The sequence below is a fragment of the Tauraco erythrolophus genome, chromosome 7 (genome assembly GCF_009769465.1).
Source record: "Tauraco erythrolophus isolate bTauEry1 chromosome 7, bTauEry1.pri, whole genome shotgun sequence".
In the NCBI taxonomy this organism is placed as follows: Eukaryota; Metazoa; Chordata; class Aves; order Musophagiformes; family Musophagidae; genus Tauraco; species Tauraco erythrolophus.
In genome coordinates this window covers 57222023-57239663 of record NC_141471.1, presented here as the reverse complement: position 1 = coordinate 57239663, position 17641 = coordinate 57222023, and the positions used below count along the sequence as shown (strand labels likewise).

The following is a 17641-nucleotide window of genomic DNA, read 5'->3' as shown; positions in this document are numbered from 1 at the left end:
TACATTTAAATTACACAGGAAAAGCTGGAAGATAGTGTTTTTCCACTTCAGTTAATCACCTGTAAAATTAATAAAACTCGATAGATGGAAGTTGTTCAATTATTAAAAAAAAACCAAAACAAACAACCCCACACCTCCAGACTTTGTAGCATTTTTGTTTTGTTTGTGCCATTGTTACCATCTTGGGAGTGAGAGAGCATGATTTATTTGAAACTTGCTTTGGTTTCAACTACCCTTCATAGGGTGTTCTTTGCTAATCAACTGTTCTAAGCAGCGGAGGCACCTAAGCTACTGCAGTTCATGCTAACCATTTTCTGAAGTACCTACCTGTGCTTTTTAATATAGGAAACTCTTTTAAATAATTATACAGCATTAAAAAATGAATGAATGCGTATAAATATTCTAAATTGAAGATGTAGCAACATGAAGTCTCCAGTTTCAGTTCCTAGTTGTTCATTTTCTCTATAAGAATCAGAGCATGGATTGGTTTTCAGAATAATACTCAAAAAGCCATCTGGAGTAAGTCTTAATGAACTGTTTGGACACAGCTTTTATTGTCTGACATTAGGAAATAAAACTTCATTTATGGCATGCTTCAGAAATTCTTATTTACCTAATTGATGACATAAAAAATCAGAAGACAGACATTGGAAAGAACAGATCAATTAGCTTACATGCTACTTTCTGCAGACTAACTGATATTTTGTATTTTCTTCACCAGCTCTGACTGACAAACATGTAACCTGTCAGGCTACTCCCACACATGCTCCGCCTTACCTACAAGCAGAGTGATCCAGCTATCACTCCCAGTTCATTACCAACATTTTAACAATCAGACTGCTTTAAAAAAATAAAATCTGAAAACAGTAACTTAAATGCCTGTAAAATTGCGATGCATAAATTAAGTGCTCTTTTCATTACTGCACCTTTAGATTTATCTTGTAAGTTGGAAAATACTTTAGCACAATTCAAAGGATAAAGTAATTACATCACGTATTCTTATTTTGCTTTGTAGCGCCTGTTGATTTTTTTATTGATGGTAATAAATGCATTTAGTTTTCAGTAAGTTACTTCCGTTATTTCTAACGTTTCAGGGTTGAAAAAAATGCAATTTCAAGGGTCACAAAAATAACCCAAGTAATAAAAAACAAGTTCTTGAGAGACAAAGACCAAGGTGGTCAAGAGCAGAGATGCTGAAGTTCACATCTGAAATGGAAGATCGTTCTGCCACTTTGTGAAAGTACATGATGTTTTACACCAGATAAAACCAGTTTTCTAAGTTAGTTAACATTTAAACAATATTCCAAAGTGAAAAAATTATCCTGTCCACTCAAAACATAAATTCTTTAAAGGAAGGTCTAACATGAGCTCATCATGGCTGTATGTGGAAAATTCTGTTTCCTCAACAAGAAAGATACCGAAATCTCAGCTTTATACAGATAAAAAAGCTATGATTAAAAAGACACACAGACATCTTCCCCCAAAACAGCGGCCTTCAAATTTTATTCTTTAGCCTTTTTCAAGATGTTATTATAACTTTACATTTTGTACATTAATTTGTGTATGAAGATTCCATGTATCAAGAGAAAGAATTCCCTGGACTAAGATTCCATGTATTACAATATTAGGACTGTTCCATTTGCACCCGTGATATTTTAAAAAAATCTCTCAGACAAACCATGTAGAAATAAGTATGCAAACCCTGCAAACAAAAACATTTAAGTAGCCGAAATTAAAAAGACCTTTGTGTGAATCACAAAGTCTTGCTCGGTTTCCACTAGGCTATTGCAGCCAAGTAGTCCTTAACCTCAGTCGGAGTGAGCCTCCTAAAACCAGCTTCATTACAGATGCCAACTTCAATGTTGTCTTCTGTCATTTGCCCTTCAAAGCTCTCCTATTAAAGAAAACACAGTTCAGTACATCATATCGATGATGTCGTAACAGTACCAAACTTATTTCTTAAGTATTTTGCTCACCTTTAGTGTTAAGATAGCCGTATGAATGGCATCTTCAAGCTCCAAATCTTCATTGTATCTGTAAATAGAAGTTCACATGTTTCAGCATGGGACAAATATCTTTCCCAATCCTAATAATCCTAGAGACTCTAAAAAATCCAAACAGTACTAAAATCTTCCTATTTCTCATACAAATAATATTTGTAAGCACTGTGATATTAATAGTCAAAGTTATTATTTGTAAAAAAAAAAAAATTTCACTACTTTTCCTACTGATGCCATATAGAACAATATTTCTGCAAATATGTTGAATATAATGTTTATTGCACTGAAATAATTCTCCATAAACATAAAAGTTGGAGTTTAAATAAAGCACATTTCCTTTGCATGTGTAAATAAGTAAACTGGAAGCATCCTAAGTATTTTCAAACTTTGTACTGATAATCTAAAAGCATGCATTTTTTATTTGGCTGTTTTACATGCAACCTGAACAAAACAGATAATATCCTTTCAGAGAAGTACCAAATACATTACCTTTTCTCAAGGAAGGTTTTTCCATTGACATAATTTTTTCCCATTGCTGTTGCTTTCCACGCAAAGTAAGCTCCCTGTAAAAGCAACAATCTATTGAATTATTTTGGGTAACTTAGTTAAACATTACATATCCAATGACTTGGTAAAAGGTACAGAAAACACTGACTGTTCTGAAAATATAGGAGACTTTTGGATCACATTCAGAATAATGTGATATGGAAACATATGCTGTGAAAATGTACAAAACACTTGTATAGGGCCCTGCCTATTTTCATCCTCCCTCTACTTCGAAAGACAAATTTAGGAAGTCACTAGCATAGTTTTGATTTGGGATTCCTTAAACAAAAATAGTATGTTTGCCCCTGAGAATGAATAGAGTCAGATCTTTCCTGAGGTCCACTCCATATATTCTTCTGTTTTAAGATTAAGTAACATGAACAACTTGTTGCAAATCAGCCATCTGATTTATCTTAGCTACTCATAGGATATTTAGCCATGCCTTCTATTCTCTCCTCTGGCATGAGGGCTGTCAGCAGTTCTATGCCTCAATCAACCTGCCTCACACAAGACATCTGCATTTTGCTTTTACACTTGAGCATCAGGCAGTAATTCCAATTTCTAAAGCTTATGAATGATCACTACCATCACCATGTTTTCTGTTTGACATAAAGCATTACAACTCACACACGCATCAAAGGGCAGTTTCTCATAAACACAGTGCAAACACAGCAAACAAACTCACTGAAATTAACCACTGTCGTAAAACTGTAAAGCACATGGATTCTATTTCCCAATGCAATACATTTTGGCCTAACTTCTATCCGGTTTAGGGAACAAGTACTTGAACAGCATAAGCAGTCGATTATTTTTTTTTTTCCTGGCACCTGCTGCAGAAGGCCACTCTTGCTGTCACTACCAACTAGGTGGGAAGGCATGAAAAGGGATGGTGATCTCCCTCAAAAGCAGCTGCCATCCCTCAAGCAATACAGGAACATGGAGGCACAGAATGAATCAGGCTTGCTGCAAGCACCTACTGAAAATGGCTCATTCTGACTTCTGAAGTTACGTTAACGGACCTTTTGTTCTAGCTCTGCGTCGTTCTTCTCATCACAGAGAGTATTTCATGAACACATCCAAAGTTTCAGATGTTTTATAAAAGCAGTGGAAGTTACCAACGTGAGATACTTACGGATGGATCCGACTGAAATAAATACGGCCGCCCTTCATTCCAGCCACATATTAGCAGTGATACTCCAAAAGGACGAACACCACTACAGACAAAAACAAAAAACAATTACAAAATCACAGTTGATAGGTGAAAGTTATTCAGTGAATAGGTGAAAGTTATTCAGTGAAAACCAAAGGCGACAAAATTATTTTGGACGCGTTAACCTTCCCCCAAATGCTTCCCACCAGCCCAGACCTGTGATAAGGAATAACTAGTCAACCAACAGTACAAAACCAAGAGTACGCTGCCTTGTCTGGCATGTTTGTTTGCAAAAAACCAAAACCAAAACATCCGCTGCCAGTTAGTGCTCCTCCCACTGGCCCACTTCCTGTGGGCATTCTCCATCGGAAAACTAACCGCCTTTCTGACAAAAACTCCAATCACCAGGTAGTTACTCCATACTTGAACAACATAATTTTTCTAAGCAACTCCAAAATTCAGAAAACGACATACCCAGATTGCGTGTATTCCTGCATCACAGAAGCAATCCTCTGTACTAGCTGAGCTGTTGGAATGGGCTCATGATACACCAAGTAATATTGCTGGGCCAGCTTCCGAGCTCTGTGCACAAGTACTCTGAAAACAAAGACTACATCAGTATGCCAAAGATATTCCAACTAGTTGTTAAGAGTAGAACTGAAAACTCGTAATAAATCCTCTGCTAAGGAATTATACAACTGGCATAACACCAGTGTAAGAGACCAGTGACTGGGTTATCTTTATCAGCTGCGTAACCTCGGAAATACTTACACGGAAACTAACACTGAATTACACCGCTCTTCACTCCCTACTCATTCTTTAGATAGAAGGGCATTTCACGAGGCATTGAACATATTAAGAAAAATTTAAAGTGAATTTCATATGCAGTGTAACACAATATAATATTATGTCATATACTTAGGACGAAACAGCTAATTGCTGACTGTTTCTGTTTCTTACATTTCTTGTATGAAAATGCATCTTCATGGCGACTAAACAATATTTTGTTAATACCTGTAATCCGGACCCATGCCGCTGTACACTAAACCTATATGTTTGGTAATCGGTTCGACTTTGTGGACACTCCTTTCATCATAAAGAATGGATTTCTGCTTCTTCTCAGTTGCCAACACCACTCCATTTGCAGCTGGAAAGGAATAAGGTTTTTTTTTGGTTTTATAGTAAACTAAAATTACAGAAAGCAGACAAAACACAAAAGAAGTTTATCAGACTCTAAAGAATTTTGGTCCTCCCTTTTTTAAAAACCCTTCAAGTTTACAGTCATGTTAAACAGAGATACTTTGATGAATCCACCCAAGACATTGTTTCTCATTTTAAATAATCATACAGCTCCCATAATCTCACACCAAAGATTCTGAAGCACATAATAATAATTGAGCAGTTGAAGTAACTTTTTGTGTGATTTCTATATATATATATATATATAGTCACACAGCTGGAGTTATTTACTTAAGAGACGGGAACACTCAAAAAAAAAAAAAAAGATGTCTAATTCTACCAGTTGAGTGTCTCCCAAATCACCCAAGCAATTTTCTTCTCCTGGCATGGAGCTCTATGCTCCCTTCCTTCTTTGCAAAAAAATTATTGAGTTGCAGAAAAAAAGGAAATATCAAACCCACTAAAACATGTGAAATCCACTGAAAGAAAATCAACAGGTGTAATAGAAGGCAAGACGAAGAAAGACCCAGTAGATAGTCCAAACTATTTCAGTGTTCTCAAGTGATACTCAAAATCCTGAATCCTTCACTAAAGTAGTTATTTTCTGAACATACCTTTAATTCCAACCGATGGAGCTCCTGCAGCCACTGCAGCCAAAGCATATTCAATCTGAACAAGCTTTCCAGAAGGACTAAAAAGCAAAATGCAAAAGTAAGCCTAACATAATTCTGATATGCTCAAATCTTTCCTGCAGCAATCTGATGCTCACTTGCTTTTTTAAGGCTGTTTACACCTAGCATCAGCATATTCTAATCAGAATTAAAAAAAAAGACAAAACCCCGTAAGCCTGAAGATTCATAACAGCTTCTAGAAGAACTGGATTGGTTCAGCACAGAATTCAGTGCTGCACAGTGCTACTGGGATACACCGCAGCACCTGCCTAGAGCCCTGATGAAAGCTAATGTGCCTCGGATAGGGAGCAGTAACTGGGATGCAGAATAAAGAAGGACAAGTCCATTCTCCAACTTTATACCATTTTAAACGAGTTTTCCACTCAGTAGGAAAAAACCTTCAGAGCACGTCATGACTTTCTACTGAAATGGCAGTATATCAAAGGTTTGCAAAAATTTTCAAAACACTGATGTTCACTGCTGAAACCAAAACACGGCTGCTCTTTTTGACAGGCCAATGGCACAAGACAGAAACAGCTCCCACTCCATCTCCAGGTATTCCTGCATTTTGTTTCAATGATCCACATTGTTCTGGTAACAGATGTAGAATCATCAGAACAGAGTAGCAGGTGTCAGGCTGACAAAGTAACTCAACCAGAATGAGGGAAACAAGGGGTCCATTCTCAATCCCCAGGGATATGGGCAGCACAGGGCCAGTCACTCATTGGAACAGTGGTTTTGCACGTGAGATCTGTTCTCTGGGCTGTATTTCAGACTCTGCTGTTTTAATGGACGCAGAAGCAAAATAGAAAATTACGTAACTCAGTGCTTAGAGGAGTTAGAAAAAACAAAGCAAGCAATAATCAACCAGTGTAGTTATTTATACAGTGAGTAAACAGTGTATAAAGGTGACAAAATAATAATTCTAGCTTCTCCACTACAAAATACTACCAAATCAGGACAACAGTTTCCTATGTCGGCATTTAAAATATACAGAACATTAGCAAACTATTTTAAAGGTAAGCACGAGCTAAAATAAATAATTCTCAGTACAAGGAACAGGTGAATGAGGGAAAGCGTAAGTAGGTGTGTTCTCTTCCGTGTGAGTATAAAATCACATGGCTTCAAGTTTCAGAGCATGTAGTGCTTCTGGACAGCACAAAAAGTTTGTAACTCCCTTAGGAAACCATTTCCAAGAGCTAATAAAGAATTTAACCCACTTGAGTAAAGCAGATATGTTCCACTCCATCCATCCATCAGGAAGATTCTTTCCCTAGTTTCAGATTGGGAACTGCTTCATTTGCTTAACTGCAACAGGCCTTTAGTAACCCAGTTTGCAATTACACAGCATTACGTGTCCCTGAGATCAAGGGGGCACTTTACCAAAAGTAGCACAAGGATTCTTACATTCAGGTTTTCTTTTTATATGTATAACATAATTCTGGATAGCTTAATAGTTTAGTAAAAAAAAAAAGTACAGAAAGTAATTTCCTTTTCTCTGAAGCAATCTGAAGTGTATTTACTAGAGCAACACTTTAACAGATGCCACCCCAACAGCGCATTCACTCTGTGCAGGCGATCATTTCACACCTAGGCTGCGCGAAACACAAAGCGCACGGACAGCACCGCCTGCGAGTGCAGCCTGGAGGGAAAACAACTCTTTAAAACTCCTCTGAAGACTTCTTTCGTTCCCACATCTGCCAAGCTCGTTCTGAAGCAAGCTCTCAAAACACCACAGCTCGGCCGTCATCGCGCGTTCCCAGTTCGCTCCGAATTACTGCCCAGCCTAAGGCACGGGCGTGCCTGGGGACCCCAAATTTGCTAAACCGTTTCACCAAGCACTCGCTATACGGCACCACCGGTGACAAGACAGACCTGAAGTCGGCCCCACGGTGACTCTGACTTGCAGCAACGAGAGAACGTCGCGACTGTCAGCGGCCGAGACCAGGCGGGACCCGGACTCGCCTCAGGTCACGGCTGCGCCCGCGGCTGTGCGGCTCACCCAGACTCCCGGCAGCTGCGTGCCCCGCTCCGCAGAAGGCAAAGCCTCCTGGTGCCCGCCGCTTTCCCCACACCCGCCCCTGCCCGGGCCCGGCCGCCGCCGCCGCCCCCCCACGCTCGCAGGCCCGGCTCCGCCGACCCGCCGGGGACACCATGACTCTGCAAAGTCCCCGCTCCGTCCTGCACCGGCACCGGCACACCGCTCCGCGGAGGCTGCGCGCCGCCCTCCGCCTCGCCCGCAAGCCCGCCCGCCGAGAGCCCAGCCCTACGATCCTCGCCCCCAAGTACCTGAACGTAGTGAGGGAGAAGCTGTAGCCGCGCTCCGCCATCTTGGAACTCTTCACGCCCCTCGCCAGCCGCCTCTGCGCAGGCGCAGTCGCTCCCCCAAGTCCTGCACGTGGATACAGCTAGCGCGCTGATTGGCGAGGACGTGAGAGAATACCGGAGCATGCCGGGAAGGAGCGCCTGGCCTGCGAGGGACGCGATTGGCGAAGAGGCACGCAGCGAGGCATACCGGGAGTTGAAGTCCTGGAGCGCCTTCTGGCCGCCCCGCCCTGCTGGCGCCGACAGGAATGCCGGGACGTGAAGTCCGTTCTCCGTCGCTGTCGCGCGGTGACGTGCTCAGGGCACGCGGTTTCCCAGAAGGCTCAGCGGCGGGTACGCGTGCCCAGTGAGCCCCGTGGCGAGCTGACCGCCTTCCCCTCCCCGGAGGCCTCGGCGGGGCTGCGCGGGACCATGGCGGCGCTGGTGGTGGTCTTCTCCCCGCTGCCGCGGCTGCGCGGCCTCCTTCAGCGCTGCTGGGGGCGGCTGGAGCGCGGCCTCCTGCCGGGAGTCTGCGGGGCCCAGAGCCCGCCCTGGGGTAGGTGCCCGCCTGCTCCCCTCCCGGCTGAGGGAGGAGGCGGTGTCGGGGCTGCGGGACCCGTTTGTGCTGCGGAGTGACGCGGGGAGGGGGCCGGAGCCGTTGTGAGGGCGCGGGGCGGGAGCAGCACCCGCGTCGGATTTCCGCGGCTGCACGCGAAAACGGGCCTTGGGTGGAAGGAATTACCGCTTTTTTTTTTTTTCTTTCAGGACCAGCGCTAGCTGTCCAAGCTCCAGCTTTTGTTCCAGAGCCGGTAAGCGACACTAGGGAAAGCGATGAGGCGCCCAGCTTCTTGGAGAGCATCTTGTGGATGGCGGCGCCAAAGAAAAGACGCACCATCGAAGTGAACCGCTGCAGGCGAAGAAATCCCAATAAGCTTATAAAAGTAAAGGTAACCACCAAATTTCCATGGCCTTGCCACTTTTTTCGCTGCAAGTTATTTTGTTAATGGCAAGCAAGCATGCTGGAATAAGCTGATCATTTTTCATCTCAGTTATTTTAAAGAGTCATAGTGATCAGTACTGAACAAAAAAGCTTTCTGGAATTTGTTTATGAATAAGTTTAAAAAACATTGTAATCTTCGAAATACTTGATAACAAATGCATTCATCATGTGTGGCTGTAGCCTGTGCTTAAATAAAAAGTGACATTTTAGGTTCAAGCCAACAAACTGTGAATTTTAGCTAGAGAGCTAGTATAAATGGAAAAGGTTTGTACTTTCTGTACATCTAGTTGATTCCATAGGTCTTTAGTCTTACAAACATCAATAGGTATAATGATTTAGGTGTTGACTTCATAGTCTGGTTTTATTAGTAAGCATTTGATGTAACAATGCATTGCAGAATACATAGAAGAATAAATTTTGAAAAGGCAATTTAATTTCTCTGACATTTTGTTTAACCTTTGTAGTAGTTTGTGATCGTTCCCTGTTTCTTCTGTTGTTGTTGTTGGAATTACTAAATTTACTGTTTTCCACTGTCTTTTTCAGAGGAACATAGATGTTTGCCCTGAGTGTGGAAACTTGAAACAGAAGCATGTCCTTTGTGGCTATTGTTATGCAAAGGTCAAAGCAGAAACTCGACTGATACGGATGGAAATAGGTAAAAAGGAAGGAGGACCATTTAATACTCCTACTGTAGAGACTGTTGTCCTTTATGATGGAGAAAAGCCCACAGAAAAAGATGAAGGCAAGCGGATCATTGAAAGAGCCAGGAAGCGTCCGTCTTGGTTTCTTCAAAATTGATGCTGTAGAACTAATGCTAACAAAAACAGTTGCTACAGCAAGAAAGATCATGTTTTTCAAGAATGTTTTCCTTGTTTTGTTCACTCGACGTTGATACGGAGAACCTATGAACTTTTGGGAATCCTGCTTGAATCGTGTGTCATGCCATATTACGTTGCAGTCAGGTGGTGCTTCTGTAGCACGCAGCGTGAAATGCTTCTCAGTGATCCATCACAGCAGTTAACAGCTAAAGAGAAACCAGGATCTGCCTTGGGTTTGGACATTTGCATACAGTACACTAAATAATTTGTATGTTAGAGTTCTGTGCTGGTTTTGTAAATAACTGGGTTTTTTTTAACAAAAGGAAAACATTCACAGATGTAAAATAAAGTATGTTAAGTTTCCTAGGGAAATCTGCTTTCTGTTTTTGGCTGCTGCTCTTTTGGGAAACAACCAAAAACCTCTCACTTTCAAAACCAATGCTGATTAGATACAAAGGATATTTACGAGGAAAGATAACAGTTATCTGCGTATTTCCGTGGCTCTTAACAGAGTCTGCCTGGATCTCTCTACAGTGCTGCTGTTTGAGATATTCCTGGTTTTGGGCAAAACAGTGGCTGCAGTGAAGTGTTTGCACCTTTTCTGTACTGGGCTGAAGGCAAAGTGTTTCTGCTGTTGTCACTATACAAATAGATTTCTGTCTTAAAAGGATGTTGAAAGGCTTTTCCCCCCTGCCCTGTCCCAAAATGCACCATGATTTCTTGAGTGAAATAATGAATTTAAATGTAATGACTGGAAATCTGATAAGGATCAAAACCGGATTCTTTGCTGTTAAGTAGTCTGGGTGATCAGAGCGTGCTTGGAAAACCTCAAAGCACAGCAGTGGCATCTTGTCTTGGGTCTTCTGCAGAGGGAGCAGCTCTGCCCTCTTCTGTCCATTGATACTCTTCAGTAGTGCAGTTACAGCACCCAGCTGTGGATTTTGGCACCCAGCTGTTGATTTTCACTTCAGTTTTAGCCACACTGGCACCGTTGCATTTAAGATTAAGTCTCGTTTCAATTTTAGGTTGGGATTTCAGTACACGAACGGGTCTGTCTGATATTATGGCTCAGCCAGGCTAAGAGCTATTTGCTGCCAAAAAATTGCAAGCCTGCCTCTAACCCTGGCTAGGTCGCCCCTGTGTTTCCTTGGCACTTGAGCGTATCTGCTTCCGTGCTGGCCTGGTTTGGGGAGCTATGCTGACAGAGAACTTTTCCCTGGCTTTTAACAGCTTGGCTTTTAGTGAGTACCTCCTCGTAGCTTGGGGTCAGGGTCAGAAAAGCAGCCATGTGGACAGTAGGAATACGAAAGGACACAGGACTGCTCTTTCCAGAACAGCTGTTGTACGTGACTGAGCCAGTTGTGCCTGCTTAAGGAGCATTATTAATTAATAATCATTACAGCTCGTGTGCTGCAATGATTCACTTCTGCTTTCCTTGCTCTGGATTTCATGTTCTGAAACATCACAGTTAGCAACAGATGTTAGCAGAGATGTTGTGTTGCCCCCACAGTCTAAGGGAATAACGAGAGCTGATGAAGGGTAGATTGATGCCATCTAGCTGACAGTATCCAACCAAATATGTAAGTTCTTTTCCATTTGTCCAAATAGGATTTACTCCAGTCCTATCTGTTTTCACTTACTCAGAACTGAAGCCAATAAAAGGAGGCAAACAGGAGGCAGAGTGGAAGTCTTACTTTTGCCAGAGCTGCGTGAGATGAGACTGACATGTTGGAGGTGAGATTAGCCAAGCAAAGCAAAAGGATAGATACATTGTCCAGAGGTGAAGGCGTGTATATATTTTAGGGAGAGATGAGGCTTTTTTGTTTCTTTGTCCACATACTACCGGTTACACCTTACTGACTTCATTGCTTTTTACATATTTACGTTCTACAAAGGTTCTGCAGCAGAGAAATAAGTGAAATTAGCCTGGGATGTTGAGAGTCATGGGTTAGTTTCTCAGAAACACAGAGGTATTTAAGGAAAAAAAAAAAAGAATATTTTTCTCTAAACATGAGAGAGAACATGTGGTTTCTGCTAGTGGAGTAATCATTGTAATTGGCAGTATATTGCATTAGTTTATTGAATTATAGTATCGATGAAGCCATGAAGGTTCTTTACAAATGGAGTTCTTAGGAAACACGAGTGACATCAGGCTGTGCCGGCATGAGGCATTTGAAGATACGTGCAAGGTCACGGTCAGGTAATGATTGATTTCACAGCCATACTGCCTACTGTTAACACTGCTTTTGTGCAATCCACACAAGAGAGGATGCTTGATAATGGTTCGTAGTGATTTCTGAGTGATGTGGGGAGAAATGACCACTGAAATGTCTGGTATTCATGGTCTCTGAAAGAAAAAATGCAAACAATTGACAAATACTGGAGATTCATATATGCAGGTGATGTAGTACCAGTTAGTTTTCTGATAAATTGTCTTCAGTGAGAGTCAGAACAGTTTAGTTTGAATGATAAGAGGGCTGGAGCACCTTTCCTATGAGGACAGGCTGAAAGAGTTGGGGCTGTTCAGCCTGGAGAAGAGGAGGCTCCGGGGTGACCTTATAGCGGTCTTCCAGTACCTCAAGGGGGCCTACAGGAAAGATGGGGAGAGGCTGTTCAGGAGGGCCAGTTATGATAGGACAAGGGGTAATGGTTTTAAAATAGAGGGAGGTAGGTTCAGGTTGGATATTAGGAAAAAATTTTTTACTATGAGAGTGGTAGAACACTGGAACAGGTTGCCCAGAGAGGTGGTGGATGCTCCATCCCTGGAGACGTTCAAGGCCAGGTTGGACAAGGCCCTGAGCAACCTGATCTAGTTGGAGATATCCCTGTTCCTTGCAGGGGGGTTGGACTAGATGACCTTCGAAGGTCCCTTCCAGCCCTAACCATTCTATGATTCTATGATTCTATGACTTTTACTTCAAAAGAAGAGTGAAGGAAAGCTCACTTTCATAGCTTTGTTGTATTAACACTGAAAATATGAAGCTCATTTCATTTGAAAAAATAAAAAAATTTGCAGAATTCCTTTAAAACATGTAGCGTAGCCTGTTACTTGAAATAAACCCTGGCTTTATGTAGTTTTGAAAGAAATATGAATTGCAATAGTGCTAATATAAAAACATACACTTTTTGAAACAATGTAAATTAAAACTTGACAAAAAACAAGCTGGTTGTTACAAATTTTGTCCTCCAGAATCCCTTTGGAAACAAAAATTATATGCCTCAGAGAAATTTCCATTTGATACATTGGGAACCTGCTGGTAGTTGAAAAAGACATTCTTTCTTTGTCTGAAAATTTAATATGATTAAATACATGTTATATTTTATTATATTTTTCTTAGACAAGGATTTTATGTAAAAATTATTTTATTTTAAATTTTAGAAAGAACTGGGAAGATGATATAACGTCCTAAAATACAAGATGCAACTTGCTAAACAATTTTCTGTCGTATTAAGATCTGCAGAGATAGAGGTGATCTCTGGCAGTGATCAATTATGATATCCATAGAGGCTGATAAATTAAGTTTCTCTTTAATCTCCCCTTTAGCGAGGAAGTTTTCTGCACAGTCCTCATCTGTCCTGTTGAACATACTATGCCATCTAGAGCTGGCAGTGGGTATAAAATATACTTCTTTACAGCACTAGGTGGCAGAGGAGTGTAGCTTTCTGGTGGGTGCAAAACAAAAGCCAAAGATTCCCTAGTGAGATAGGAAACCTCAGCGCTGATCAGATTCAAGAAATTTGCACCTGTGTGAGTAAAAGATCTGCAAAAAGACTAAATTTGCTAAGTCTGAAGGAAAATACAATAGTTGTTACAGGACATAATATATTGTAATTCATTGTTCTGACTAAATTTAATTAGATCTGTACTGGGAACTGATGACTTTTGTGTGTATTTGTGCACTTCTCCTCTGCTGGGTGAATTATTTGAAGTTGCAGTTGTATCTATCATTTTCCCCTAACAAGGTAGTGGAGCTCTTTTTCCACCTCTTAATTACAGGTGACTTTGTGAATTCTGTTGCTTTGTATGCCTGGTATATTCAGTTAGTTGATATTTTGTTTATGCAGCCAGAAAGTCATGCAAATAATAGATCCGGTGGCATTCCGATGAATTTAAAGGCATAACTGCCTTGAATTTGTGGGAGTCATAAGGATCAATTTGCAAACAGCAGGCACGAATGTGGTGTTTAAATGAATATTAGTTGCTCAGAAGGGGATAGAAGATTGCGTGCTGCATCAAAGTTTTAGAATGTTTTGGAAGCACACGAGTCATAAAGGTGCCTGTATCTTTAAAACTTACTTGTTAATTAGTATTTAAGATATTAGCAAAAGTCCATCTTTTACCTCGCATGACTGCATTGTGTAATTTATACAGTGAATGAGGATCAGTAAATACAAATTGTTTCCAAGTAATTTGCTTAACTCTTAACCTGCCAAAGACTTTAAGAACGGGGCCAATGGAAGGAAAATCCATGAGGAATGAGAAGGCAGTAGGCTGGGCAGCAGTGATGGATCTAGTTTTGCCTACTCGATGTATAGTCCTAGGAAATTCTGTTGAAGTCAGTGGAGTGTAAGTCAAGGCAGAATTTGGTCCAATGTACTGAAACCCTGGACATATGGATGTATACAAGTATATATACTTTTAATACAGAGCGTATATCTGGGAAACTACTGCTGGATGCCAACAGGATTGGGTTTACAGCTGAAAACTGAAGTTGCATTTGATTAATGTAGTAAATTGAGTCTAATCAGTTGGTACTTGAGTTTCTTTCAAATATCATATATTTCAGTTTCCCATGATGAAGGACAATATACATATTTAGGAGAAAGAGTATGGGATTCATTTCATATTTAATGTGCTGGATAAACATATGAAAAGCAAAACTGAAACTGCTTTGAAGCAGAAGACCCAAACTAAAACCTTTTTTTGAGTTGTCAACGTATTTGGCAGGCGTTTCTCTAAAGCCTCACTCCTGGATCATGTGAATTTTTTATTTTTTAAATAAAGCAGATTTCCTTATTCTAAGATGACGGGTCAAAGATGAAGAAGCAAAGTTTTGGAAAATCATTAGGCAGAAGATCAATCCTATATTATTATTTTCTTAAGTGTCACACCTTTTAAACCAATCCTATGATTTTGAAAATTGGGGATATACTTAGTGTGTTCTGATCATCCAAATAGACAAGCATTTGACCTTTTCCTTTTGTTTCTTGAAAGGGCACAGACTCTTCTCTGTACAAGGTGGTTCTGGCGGAGCTGTTCTTACTACACAAGCATATAGAAATGTTCTGTCTGACACATCCTGGATGTATATAAGCTTGATTAATCCTTTATGTGTCGTAAATGTGGGAACCAGCTTACGAGGCTCAAGAGGAATAGGCATGTTAAATAGAGTGTGTGTCATGGTGTAGGATGGACAATCAGTTCCTACTTAAACAGCCGACATCATAGCTTTTGCATCCATTCCCAAGGTATGCTAATGCTGTTTCTATTCCCAGGCTCATCGGCTTGTCTAGCAATGTGGCTGACAGCTCTGTTTTCCATTATGGTGTAGCTCTAGAGCACATTATGGGAAATACTTCCAATGGAACTAAGGATTTTGAACAGGCTGTTGGAAAGATGAATGTTTCATTTTATAATCTGGGATTAATATTAAATACAAAGAATAGTGGGTTTAGTGGGCTATACTGAGTAGCTTAAGGCTCAAAATTGATAGACCAGTCAACAGGAACAGTTTGCTCTGAATATATTTGGTTTGGAAGTTTCTGCTCATTCATCTTTTGACTGTTCCTACTCAGTCATAATCAGATCAGACAAAACATCTAAGATGTTTTGAAGAATGACATCAGGATTTGGTCCAAGCAAAGATGTCTTACAGAATTCTGTCACTCTTAAACAGGATAAATGATACCTTGATCTTCAAGAAGCTGTTGATTTCAGTAGACTTTCTTTTAAAAGAAATTGTTAATTCCAAGTGACTGAAAGGCAGACCGTAAAGCATCAAGCTGTTGTGTTACAAAGTCACTTAATGAGACGATGAAAGTGTTTCTTTATTGAAATCAAGGAAATCAAAATTAAGCCTGTCAGTTGCCAGCACCTGTCATGATACATCACTGGATCCCGTGAGTCCAGCTCTGCCATAGTCCTTTGGATGAGGTAATTTATGAACACAGAATGTAATCTTTTAGGAGTTCAGGAGAATGCTGATACGTTTGAATTTCTCTAGCCCCAAATGAATCCTTCTCAGATATTTTTGTCCAGCACAGAATAGATGATTACCACGAAGTTACTATGAATAAGGAATGGAGGAAGGGTTGAAGACCAAGAAGGTACAGTCATTGGCAAGTATGTAGATGTAAGAGGCGTCCTGCTGCTCTGTATGTAACACCAGGATTGCCGCAGGAGTTACCACAGGAAACATGGCTACGTTGTGCAACTGAGTGGATAACTGCAAAGCGCTCGTGTGCGCGGCCCTGCAGAAGCGGGTGGCATAGCAAACACCACGCCGTCGTGCATCACCTTCATGTTAGCCATTTGTATTGGAAGCTAAATGGCGCGATTCCTGCTTGACAGGTGGCAAACTGAGGTGAAGAAGGAGCAAGTGAATTCTTGGAAATTGCTCCCTGAGTCAGTGGCAGAGGAAGGAATTGAAGCTATTTGCAAATTATCAGCCTATTGTATTCTCTGCTGTGTTCACAGGGTAGGGAATAACAACAATTGTCACTTGCAGTGGCCATTAATCTGGCCAGGTTTGTGTTTGGATCAAGGAAACTGCTGCGAAGACACTAAACATTTGTTAGGACGTAGGCCCATGAGGGCCTTTATCCAGAGCTTTTCAGATAAACTGGAAATCTGGTTTGTTACTAAATGATGACTTCTTTTTTTTTTTCCTTTCGGTTGAGAACAGGAGGAAGACCAGCATGTTTTGCAGGAAGCTTCTAAGGACCAGAATCAATCATTTCTCGTCTGCAGAAGAGTGTCTTACCCTAAAAGAAAAGCCATTCTGTGCAGTGGGGTTATTTATAATAAAGAGTATGACTCAGCTTGACAGCAATGGCAGAATCTGTCCCCAGGAATTTTTTAATGTATGACTCTAAAAATAAGTGTAGTCCTAGAAGTAAAAGATTTCTCCTCCATAGATTAGATTCCTTTGGTCCAGGAATAAAGCGCCTTCTTTATATGCTATGTACAAGACATTCTATCTCACAGGAAAAAAAAATAACCAAGCAATGCAAGCAATTAAATTGTTTGGAAAAAAAAAACTCAAGAACATAAGATCCAGAGATCATTCAGCAGCACCAATGTGTGAAGAATTGACTTAGATCACTTCTCAAAGAAAACATTTTTCCTCTGAGACACTTCATACTGAAAAATACAAAGGAAGAGAATTTGCGATCATTTTTTCTCTTTTCTTTCCGATCAAAGAGATGTACTTTGCTTTCAAGCCACCAGAGTGTATCTTCCTCATCCTGCTGATCTGGCAGATGCTGGGATCCCTGAATCTGTTGCTTGGGTTATGTGAGTATAAGATTCAACAGGCAACCGATTGAGAATAGGTAGTCTTGACCAAAAGTAATTTAATTCTTTTCAGTTTATTGATGCTATAATGACCCTGATTGCAATGACTGTATCTCAGAGTATAGACACTGGCTTTGTTAATATGATTTTCAAGAATACTCTCTGTATCAGGAACATAGCACGTGAGGAGTGAAAAAAAGGACTCCATATCCTTCAACAGACCTTAAAGCCACATTTGGGTCTGAGAAATATGAAGGAGAATCTGAGACTTTAAGCGAGATTCCTTTCTTTCCAAAGATAAAGCTGAAATGAAAAAGTGATGACCAGTGATAAATACGTTTTGCTGAGTTTTCATAAAAGGCTCCGTCTGTGGAGTTAAAAAATAAAAAGATGAAAGTTCCTCGCTGAATTCAAAGCTGTAGAGAGCATTGTCAGGCGGACTACGTTTACTGCATGC

General features: G+C 40.8%; 2 protein-coding genes across 2 annotated transcripts; one reads left to right on the top strand and one right to left on the bottom strand.

Annotated features, from left to right (window-relative positions):
- Positions 1 to 1417: 1417 nt before the first annotated feature.
- On the bottom strand, positions 1418 to 7952 carry PSMA2 (proteasome 20S subunit alpha 2). The gene is made up of 8 exons (XM_086614573.1): positions 7836 to 7952; positions 5490 to 5566; positions 4711 to 4843; positions 4171 to 4293; positions 3679 to 3760; positions 2490 to 2563; positions 1977 to 2034; positions 1418 to 1894 (listed from the first exon to the last, which is right to left on the bottom strand). Exons 1-8 carry the CDS (start codon positions 7874 to 7876, stop codon positions 1778 to 1780), a joined length of 705 nt encoding a protein of 234 aa, XP_086470699.1. The 5' UTR covers positions 7877 to 7952; the 3' UTR covers positions 1418 to 1777.
- A 330-nt stretch (positions 7953 to 8282) lies between these two features.
- Positions 8283 to 10032, top strand: MRPL32 (mitochondrial ribosomal protein L32). The gene is made up of 3 exons (XM_086614810.1): positions 8283 to 8406; positions 8616 to 8797; positions 9394 to 10032. The coding sequence occupies exons 1-3, from the start codon at positions 8283 to 8285 to the stop codon at positions 9646 to 9648; spliced, it is 561 nt and encodes a 186-aa protein (XP_086470936.1). The 3' UTR covers positions 9649 to 10032.
- The last annotated feature ends 7609 nt before the right edge of the window (positions 10033 to 17641 follow it).

Bases quoted from the DNA above. Each gene is read 5' to 3' on its own strand.
- PSMA2 (XM_086614573.1), bottom strand. From the start codon at position 7,876: ATGGCGGAGCGCGGCTACAGCTTCTCCCTCACTACGTTCAG. The intron at 5,567-7,835 runs GTACTTGGGGGC...TTTGCTTTTTAG, and splicing joins TTCTCCCTCACTACGTTCAG to TCCTTCTGGAAAGCTTGTTC. The intron at 3,761-4,170 runs GTATGTCGTTTT...TTTTGTCTGTAG, and splicing joins CAGGAATACACGCAATCTGG to TGGTGTTCGTCCTTTTGGAG.
- MRPL32 (XM_086614810.1), top strand. From the start codon at position 8,283: ATGGCGGCGCTGGTGGTGGTCTTCTCCCCGCTGCCGCGGCTGCGCGGC. The intron at 8,407-8,615 runs GTAGGTGCCCGC...TTTTTCTTTCAG, and splicing joins GGCCCAGAGCCCGCCCTGGG to GACCAGCGCTAGCTGTCCAA. The intron at 8,798-9,393 runs GTAACCACCAAA...TGTCTTTTTCAG, and splicing joins ATAAGCTTATAAAAGTAAAG to AGGAACATAGATGTTTGCCC.